General features: G+C 44.0%; 1 protein-coding gene across 2 annotated transcripts in view; it reads left to right on the top strand.

Annotated features, from left to right (window-relative positions):
* Nucleotides 1-2,382: 2,382 nt before the first annotated feature.
* Nucleotides 2,383-10,513, top strand: part of UBASH3A (ubiquitin associated and SH3 domain containing A) — an 82,837-nt gene continuing 74,706 nt past the window's right edge. Inside the window, exons 1-2 of one of the 2 annotated variants that reach the window (XM_004384811.2) lie at nucleotides 2,383-2,397; nucleotides 9,628-9,770. In XM_004384811.2, coding sequence (XP_004384868.1) covers nucleotides 9,658-9,770 — 113 coding nt within the window. In that variant the 5' untranslated portion in view covers nucleotides 2,383-2,397; nucleotides 9,628-9,657. Of the gene's footprint in view, nucleotides 2,398-9,315; nucleotides 9,771-10,513 lie in introns of those variants that run through there. The other variant, XM_023739092.1, reaches the window with a different exon arrangement.

Below are 10,513 nucleotides of genomic sequence, written 5' to 3'. Positions count from 1 at the left end.
CAAACGGTGACTTTTCTGTTGTTAGTAGGACCAATCTTAATATTAATTTAACAGCACACTGTTAAGAGATATGCCCTTCCGCCACTTAGAAGTTATTGTATCATTATTTGTAAGAAAATAAATTCTTTTCAAGGCACTTTCCACCACTTTTTGTGACTGTTCTTGGTCTGCCCATATAAACTCGACTCTTTACCGATGTGTGTATCTGGTAAACCTACCAAAACATAAGAAATTCTCATACTCACATAACGGCTGCTCCCCCAAAATGCAGACAGCACCAAGGAAGGTTCACTCGACCACAGAATTAGCCATTTGCTGTAAACACAACCCTTTCCCTGGCTCACACAAGCGTGACCTAATTAAGGATGAAAGTATCTGGGTGTCCTTTGGGTGCCCAGTCTCCTCCTTAAGTAGCAAAATGAGGAGCGCTGGCTTCCAGCACGCCAACAGTGGGGCTCTGTTTGCTACGAGAGAATTCCACCTGATACACGGCCCAAGAGGCCAGCAGCCTTTTACGATCATTGCCTGGAACTCTGAGGGGGCGGGCAAGCAAGGAAATGGCAGGATTTTCCCAACTAAATTCCAATCCACGTTCCCAGGTATCAGCCGTGGACTCTCCAGGAGCCGGCTTCCTCCAAGGGCTAAAATCTACAGGGACTCCCATATGCAGCTAAAAATAGATGCTTAGAGCATCCATTTTTATTTCCTTTCTCATTACTTGTTGGAATGTTTGAAATTCAAAAGGGCACGAGTAAAGCATTTAAAACAAACTTTCTCTCTCTGCTGTTTCGCACGGCCGTAGTAAAAGCTAAGCCAGAGTTGTGGGCTAAAAAATGCTTATTCCGTTTCCATCACAAGAGTAGCTTTGCAGAATATCTTAGAAAACCAACAAATTCATATTCAGCCATTTTCGACTTTGGTTCTTGTTGGTACTTATCCCTTACTAGCCCCATGTAGCAAACTACATAGTTTAACTTTATGGGAAAGAGTCAGAGTCGATGGTAAGATGCTTTCTGAAACAGCAAACCTGAGTAAGAAAGTCCCCTTCCTTGGACGGTAGCACAAACACCACGAAATGTCGAGAAGTTAGTTTTAGGAGCAGATTATCTCCCCACCTCTCTTTTACTCACTATTTCTGGAGCGGCCATCATTAAAAGCAGAAATCATTTCCTTCTTCATTAGAAAAGTGAGTGTGCTGGGAGCAGCCCTCCAACAAGTTCATCCAATAGGGAAATATTGTCACCAAGTCACTTGGCCTTGTCGGCTCCATCATTGCAGCAAATGGCATTCTTGCGGGAGCGGGTGTAACCCAAGCTGGTTGTAGCTATCAGGTAGCCCTTGGCGGTATGACTACAGAGACCAGGGAGGGGGGAAAAATGTAGCTTGCCTTTGATTAGTAAGGTAAGCAAACCTTTTCAGAAACATCACATGAGAGAATTGGAACAGAGGTATTCCTTTTATCTAAAAGGACAGACAGGGACAGCCCAGGGCTGAGCAGGCAGCCAGAAAGAGAGGCAGGTGGGTCTCTTGCGTGGAGGTTTTCTAACTCTCTACCTGATGGAGTTCCCAGACAAAAGACAGGGAACTAAGTGTGTTCATCCCTGCACTCTAGGGGACACTTCATGCCCCATTCCACAGGGGACTCTGCTGTCCTGAGCCATGTCTGTGCACAATTCCATTTGAAGAGGACAAATCCCTGATGCTGTATGGAAGGGACTGAGTGTTTGTGGAAGGTATATACGTATATACGAGCTGTATATACCTGGAGTAGAACTAGATGGTCCATCATGTTGCTAGTTGCCATGGTGTTGGCTCTGACTCATGGTGACCTTACGTATAATGCAACAAAACACTGCCCAGTCCCTCACTATCTTCAGAGTCGTTGGTATGTCTGAGTCCACTGTTGAGGCTACATGTCAATCCATCTCATGGAGGATTTCCCTTGTTTTCACTGATCCTCCACTTCACCAAACAGGATGTCCTGTTCTAGCAAAGGATCTTTCCTGAAGATGTGTCCAAAGTAAGTGAGCCGAAGTCTTGCCATCCTCGCTTCTAAGGAGTATTCTGGTTGTATCTCTTATCAGACTAATTTGTTCGCTCTTCTGGCAGAAGAACATAGGGTTCCAGAATATAGGGGACAAGGTGGATCCATTCAGAGCCATTAAGAGGCCAAAGATGATGGGGGGACTTGGACAGGTACATGAGTGGTACAGATGGTGAGAACTGGATGGATGGGGGGTTGATTTAGAAGGTAGAGTTGGCAGGATTTGCCAGTGACAATAGCCAAAGAGACATCTTCAGACAGTCATGGTTTAATTCTGTTCCACGTTCTTGCCTTCTAGTACCTGTCCACACACCTGTCAACGTCTTCAACTGAATGACACGTGTTGAAGCCAGGTAGCTTTCAAGCTCATATATCCTCCATGTCTTAGTCATCTAGTGCTGCTCCAACAGAAATACCACAAGTGGATGGCTTTAAAAAGAGGTTTGTTCTCTCACAGTCCAGTAGGCTACAAGTCCAAATTCAGGGCATCAGCTCCAGGGGGAGGCTTTCTCTCTCTGTCAGCTCTGGAGGAAGGTCCTTGTGATGCATCAGTCTTCCCTTGGTCTGGGAACTTCTCTGTGCAGGAACCTCAGGTCCAAAGGATGCACTCTGCTCCTGGCAGTTTTCTTGGTGGTATGAGGTTCCCATGTGTCTTTGCTCACTTCTCTCTTTCATATCTCAAAAGAGATTGCATTAAGACATTATCTAATCTTGTTAACCTCATCAGTATAACCTCATCACAGTGATAGAATTTACAACACATAAGAAGATCACATATAATCTCATCATAATGATAGAATTTACAATACATAAGGAAATCACATCAGATTACACAATCATACAACACTGAGAATCATGACCCAGCCAAGCTGACAGATATTTTTGGAGGACACAACTCAATCCATGACACTCCATTAAGCCTTTGTCACTACTCTCTCCATCCCTGGACATTTCCACTTAAAGTCAGTGCCAGGAAATTTGGAACTTAATTTTTTCTTTGCTTTTACATGGGTGTTATAGGTGATGCTCCCAACTGCAGTACAGCTCTTGAGGAAAGTAGTCTAAGACTTATTCTCATTCCTAAGCCCCAACAGTGCCCAGTACAAGGATGAGTGTGTGATAGGGGCTTCGTACTCATTGATGAGTTGATTATGATCTTAAGATGGAAGAACAATATTGAACAGACATGCAGATAACCAAAAGAAATCATGAAACCAAATGAACTAATTTTTTTGACATATGTGTCATAGGTAGGTCGAAGGTCAAGCCAGTTAACTACGGGATAGTAGGGAGTAGACCCATGAGGGCGGTAGACTTCCATCACTATAAAGCAGCCTTGTCAAAACTTGCTATTGCTACTCTTTCCAATTTTAGCTCTTCTACTAAGTGTGCTGTGGTATCACATTGTGGTTTTAATTTGCATTTCCCTGATGACTAATGATGTTGAGCAAGTTTTCATTTCCTCATTGGCCTTGTGTGTATCTTCATTTGTCAAGTCTCCACTTAGACCTCTTGCTCATTTTTAAACTGGGTAGTTTTTCTTATTATTGATTATAACAGTGTGTGTGTGTGTGTGTGTGTGTGTGTTGACAAACACACACACACACACACACTGGATACAACTCCTTATTGAGGAATACATATGGTAAATATTTTCTCCCCGTCTGTGACTTGCCTTTTTATTATTATTTTTTTATGGTGTGTTTCAAAAAGCAGATATTTTAAATTACGATGAAACCCATGCTTTTTAGGCCCTAAGAAAGCTTTGCAAACTCCAACATAGCAAAGATTTTTCTTCTAGGCTTTCTTCTAGAAGTTTTATAGTTTTAGCTTTTAAGTTTGACTATTACATAGTTTGAGTGAATTTGTGTGTGTGATGTGAGGTAAGAGTTGAGGTTCACTTTTTTCCATATAAATATGCAGTTTTTCTAGCACCATTTGTTGAAAATGTTTTCCTTTCTTCCATTGAATTGTTTTGGCCCTTTTGTTAAAAATCAATTATCCAAAATTAGACGAAAATGATACATGTGTAGGTCTTTCTGCACTCTTCAACACCACACTATGGCAACCCAACTTTAAAATTTATATGAAAAAGCAAAGGACCTATAAGAGACAAGACAATCTCAAAAAAAGAGAAGATGGAATCAGAGGGATCAATACTATAGTAACTAAGACAGTATAATATGGAGACAAAAAGGGACAACTCAAATAAAGAACACAGGAGGACTTCCGGTAAAATGGCGCTCTAGGCAGAAGCACCATGCCGTCCCTCCACAGCAAAGGTCCGAAAAACTAAGCCAAACAGAGAATACAACAATCCTGAAACCCTAAAACATCAAATGAAGAGATAAAGAACTCAGCCAAGCACCAAATGGAGTGAGAAAACTGACAGAGAATGGAGAGCAAGGAGAGATTCATGCAGAGGTCCCCTATCAGCTAACGCGGTGTGGATCCGCCATCTTGGACTCCTATCAGAGAGTAGCAAATGGGAGGTATGAGAAAGCAGCTTCATGGAGCCTCCAGCAGGAGACAAAACAACTGGTTATTTGCGATATACGCTTTCCCACCCCCCACCCTTCTTCACCCCCACTCGGCCTCCTCTCTTCCTGCGGCCACAGTCTCTTGGCCAGGAAGCACCCGCTGCTTGGATTCTACCTGTCCACACTGGCCAGCTCCCTGAGTACCATTTGTTGGCTGCTGGTGGTGCTTTTTTCTGCTTCTTTTGATTTCTTCCTTAGCTCTCACCACCTCCCCTTCCTTTTGCTCAGATACCTGACTCCATGCGCCATCTTTGCTTCTTCTTAAGGGGCTGCGGAGCTCCATTCGAGTGTGGAACTGCTTCCCAGTCTGGGCTGCCACGCAGGTGGGATCCTGGGGCTTTTGTTTGTTTGTTTGTTTTGAATTGTTTGTTTGTTTTCTTTTCCTTTTCTCAAGGTGGGAGCCCATTCTGGCTGGGCAGTGCTACACGGCTTGGGACCTACCCCCTCAGCTTGCGCAGATGCACAGAGAAGTCCCTGAGTGCATTTCTTTTTTTGTGGTTTTTTCTTTTATCTGTTTTTTGGGGGGCTTTTCTTGTTCTTTTTTTTTTTTATTTGTTTTGTTTACTTTTCCCTCTTTTTCCCTTTTTGTCTTTCTTCACTACTCAGTTTCTTGTCTCTCTATATCTTCCTTCTCTTCCTGTTCCCTGAATACCTGTCTCTGAATACCTCTACACCTTCTAGCCAGGTTGTACTTCAACACCTGGGAACAACTTCCCCAGACCTTGTAGCCGCACTGGTGGGATCCCTGGAGCTTTGGTGTTCTTTTTTCTTTCTAATTTTTATTCATTCATTATTTGCTTTTCTTTTCTTTTTCTTCTTCTTCCCCTTTTTGTTTTTCTCTGTTTGATAGTCTCTCATCTCTCCACTCCAACGGCTAGCTCCCCTAGCACTCTTTTTTGTTTGTCTATATGTTTTTGGCTCCTGTTCCTCTCTCCTCTCTCCCATACCCATCGTAGCTCCACACATCACAATCTCCCCACTCCATCCTGCCTACCTGCACCGTGTGCTTATCATCACACCACCAAGCAGCACAGGCACGGCCTACCAGAACCTGCCCTGCATTGATTACTGACCTGCCCTGGTGGCTGTAGTAAGTGTCACAAAAAACCCATCCCAGCAACTCGTCTTCAACTAGACCTGCTCTGCTGAGCGACTGACCCTGCCAATTGGAGAAGGAGGCAAAAAGTATCATGCCCACAGATGAGCAAACAACAAAGAACACACAGCCCGCCTGCTCAGACATAGCCAAATTAAAAAAAAAAAAAAAAGGACGAAACAAATCTACAATCAATAAATGAGAAAAATAACTACTGAATGCCCCTAAGACAGCAGACAATATCAAAACATTTACAAAAACAGGACAGGATGTTCCCAGTAGGCATCCAAAATAAAACACCAGATGACTTTCCAGCAGAAGAAAAGGCACTAGAACTACCTGATAGGGAATTCAGATCTCTAATACTCAGAATTATCCAAGAGTTGAAGCAAAAAGCAGACAAAAATGAGGAAAAATAGACAAATTCATGGAAAAGGCAGTCAAATAAAGAACATAATGTAGTCCAGAAACAAGCTTATGCATAGACAGACACTTGACTCATAATAAAAGTTGTACTGCAATTCACTGGAAAAGTTGGTCTTTTCAATGAATTGAAAAAAAAAAAAACTACTGCCTTCGAGTTGATTCCAACTCATAGCGACCCTGTAGGACAGAATAGAACTGCCCCATAGGGTTTCCAAGGAGTGGCTGGTGGATTTGAACTGCCGATCTTTTGGTTAGCAGCCAAACACTTAACCACTGCGCCACCAGGGTTCCTTCAATGAATAAAGGTGCTGGAAAGTAAACGAACCTTTATCCCTACCTCACGTCATCATTGTTGTTGTGTTGTTGTTAGCTGCTGTCAAGTCAGCCCCTGACTCATGCGACCCCATGCATAACTGAACAAAATGCTGCCTGGTCCTGTGTCATCCCGATGATCAGCGGCAGATCAGACCGTTGTGATCCATATGGTTTTCACTGGTTGATTTTCGAAAGTGGATTGCCAAGTCTTTCTTCCTAGTTCATCTTAGTCCAGAAGCTCTGCTGAAACCTGTTCAGCATCATAGCAACATGCAAGCCTCCACTGACAGATGGATGGTGGCTGTGCATGAGGTGCATTGGTCAGGAATGGACCTAAGTCTCCCACATGGAAGGCAAGAATTCTACCACTGCACCACTACAGCCCGTACTTCACACCATACATGGAGTTAATTCAAATGGATCATAGAACTAAATGTGAATAGAAAAAGTAATAAAGCTTCTAGAAGAAAACATACGAGACTATCTTCATCACTTCGATCAGTAACAATTTCTAGAACAGGATACTGAAAGCTTGAACCATAAAAGAAAATTTGATAAACTAGATTTTTTTCATATTAAGAACTTCTTTTTATGATCCTATGAGTCGGAATCAACTCAATGGCAACAACTTTGGTTTTTGGTATTTATGATCCAAGGAGCCCTGGTGGCACAGTGGTTAAGAGCTATGGCTACTAACCAAAAGGTTGGCAGTTCAAATCCACCAATGGATTCTTGGAAACTCTATGGGGCAGTTCTACTCTGTCCTGTAGGGTCGCTATGAGTCGGAATCAACTCGATGGCAACGGGTTTGGTTTTTTTGTTCATTTATGATTCAAGGACATCATTGAGCAGATAAAAAGGCAGACCACAGCCTGAAAGAAAATAGTACCAATAAATTCATCCAACAAAAGACTTGTCTCCAGGGTTCCCACAAGTTGATAAGAAAAATCTCACAATCCAAAAAGGACAAATGGGTAGGCGATTGGAACAGGCACTTCCCCAAAGAAAATTCCAATGACCAGCAAGCATGTGAAATGATGCTCAATGTCATGACCATTCAGGGAAATGCAAGTTAGAGCCACAGTGAGACACCACCACACACCAACCAGAATGACTACAATTTGAAAGTTTAGCAATTCCAAGTGTGGGAAAGGGTGCAGAGGAGCAGGAACCCTCATCCACTGCCATTGAGAGGGCAAGTTTAGAATGGGTGCTTTGTACAACTGCTTGGTGCTTTCTAATAAATCCTGCACGTATGCTATGACCCAACAATTCCATTCGCAGATATATACCTAACTGAATACCTGCATAGGGCACAAAAAGACATGTCAACAATGCTCACAGCAGCATTATCCATAACAACAGAACAACCAAACACCACCCAAATGTACATTAACCAATAAATCGCTAAATTACAGGTTATTCACTACACAGCAATAACAGTGAGACAACAAGGTGGCTACGTTTCACAAACATAATTTTGGGCAAAAGAAACCAGACACAAAAGAGGGCGTACTACCTGGTTCTAGTTATGAAAGGTTCAAAATTAGACAAAATCTATGTACCTGGAAGCACAGTGGTTACCTTTGTGGGGAAGGGAGAAAATAGCTAAGAGGAGGTGGGGGTGCTTCTGAGATGCTGGTCATGTTCTAGAGAAGAGCTTCTCAACCTCAGCACCATCGACATTCTTGGCCAGATCATTCTTTGTTGTGGGGGCTGCCCTATGCATTGTATGATGTACAGCAGCATCCCTGGCCTCTCCCCACTAGAGGTCTGTATTGTCCCCACTCCCACCCCATCCCTGTTGTGACAACTGAAACTGTCTCCAGACATTTCCAGATGTCCTTCAGGGGTGTCTTAGTCATGTAGTGCTGCTATAACAGAAATACCACAAGTGGATGGCTTTAACAAGGAGAAATTTATTTTCTCACAGTCTAGTAGGCTACAAGTCCAAATTCAGGGCATCAGTTCCAGGGGAAGGCTTTCTCTCTCTGTCAGCTCTGGAGGAAGGTCCTTCTCATCAGTCTTCCCCTGGACTAGGAGCTTCTCTGGGCAGGAACCCCAAGTCCAAAGGACACGCTCTGCTCCTGGTGCTTCTTTTTTGGTGGTATGAGGTCCCGCATTCTCTGCTTGCTTCCTTTTCCTTTTATCTCTTGTAAGATAAAAGGTGGTGCCGGCTACCTCCCAGGGAAACTCCCTTTACATTGGATAAGGGATATGACTTTAGTAAGGGTGTTACAATCCCATCCTAATCCTCTTAACATAAAATTACAATCACAAAATGGAGGACAACCACACAATACTGGGAATCACGGCCCAGCCAAACTGTTAACACATTTTTTGGGGAACATAATTCAATCCACAACAAGGGGCAAAATCGTCCCCCGTAGAGGACCAGTGTTTGATTGCTCGTCCTGGGGGGTAGTTAGGTGTGTGAGCTCACATTATGAAAATTCATGAAACTGTATATGTATGATGTGTCCGCTTTTCAGTATGCATACTATACTTTAATAAAAAAAAAGCTAAATATTTCAAATTGAAAAATAAGTCAATGCATAACAGAAGAACACAAAAGTTTTAAAGCTAGTAGGGACGATAGCTGTCCCCTGGCTTCTAACTGAAAGGTTGGAGGTTCGAGTTCGCCCAAAGGCACCTCGGAAGAAAGGCCTGACAACCTACTTCCAAAAAACCAGCCATTGAAAACCCTATGGAGCACGGTTCTACTCTGACACACATGGGGTCACCATGAGTCAGACTCAACTCTATGGCGACTGTTTTGTTGTGGTGGTTGTTGTCTAACTCCTTGTTTGCAGATAAGGAGAGTCAGACCCAGGGTCACTCAAGGTCATGTGACTAGAAAGACTCAGCAGAGAACCGTCACCCCGACTTCTTCCCCCTTGCTCTTCTTCCTCCACAGCTCTCACACAGACTTGCCCTCAAATGCCACCCAAGTAGGTATCAATGCTGACCCCAGGCAGGGGCTCGGTTGGCCCTTCTGAACCAGAACCCCATTGTGGAAAGGTTTAGAGTTGGTAGACACTGTACTCCTGCCCTCTGCAAGGAAAACTCTGAAAACCAATTATCTCATGCAAACAGGATATTAGCTTTTGTCAGAAAGATCAAAAAAAGCTTGAGGTTTTCTCTTAACAGCCTCAGCCTCCCCTCCCTCTCACTCTCTTCTTTATCTACTGATTCCGGGCTGCAAGGCAAACCTCTCCAACTGTGGGCAGGAAGAGATGGCAGCGGGTGAGACGCAGCTCTACGCCAAGGTCTCCAACAAACTCAAGAGCCGAAGCACCTCCTTGCTCCTGGAGCCCCTCCTGGCGCTGGGCTTCCCGGCACACACCGCGTGAGTACTGCCGCTGGCAGGGAGACCCGGGACCGGACTAGGTGTCCTGGAGCCAGATCCTTCTGCTACCCGGCTGCGGCCTGGCCACAGCGTTGCAGGCAGCTCAGAGCGCTCACTTCCTGTCGAGGGGTACACCTCGCAGTGCGGAAAATTGTCTCACAAAAAGGCCCTTCCAGCTTTTCATAGATGAGATGATCTTTACCTTTTAAATACAAACTCTGCTGTTTGGCTGATTGGGGTCACCCTGAAATTTGGGGAAATGAGACCTTAGTTGTTACCGTGGCTGCACGCGTTTCTCAGGGTTTGGAAAAGTTTGCTCCTGGTTGCAACCCCGGGATGTAGCTCTGAAGCTGTCGTTTCAAGGTATTTCAGAGTCTGATTGGAAAGGCCCCAAGTCCAGTGACTCTCTGAGGCGGGGGTCCATGTTAAACTGTGCAGGGCAAAGCATCCAGACTTACGGAAAATTTCTTGAATGTCCGATGATGAAACGAAATGGTTAAGAAACTGCAGATCGGTGGTAGGTGGTCCGATTTCCGCAAGGGAAAGGTCCACACGTGGAAACTGTGAACCTCAGGAGCTGTTCCTCTCAGAGAGAGAAGAAATGCCCTAAAACCAGTGAGCGATGGTCCACATACTGATCTCAGCTTTCCTATTAAACTGATTTCTCAGATCTGCTTCTTTTCAGGTGCTTATTTGCATGGGGAAATATATCAGAAATGTACTTTAGGTAACCTACGATTTGG

This window comes from Trichechus manatus, unplaced genomic scaffold, assembly GCF_000243295.1.
Source record: "Trichechus manatus latirostris isolate Lorelei unplaced genomic scaffold, TriManLat1.0 scaffold00128, whole genome shotgun sequence".
NCBI classification, from domain to species: domain Eukaryota; kingdom Metazoa; phylum Chordata; class Mammalia; order Sirenia; family Trichechidae; genus Trichechus; species Trichechus manatus.
This window is presented reverse-complemented; position numbering and strand designations above follow the sequence as displayed.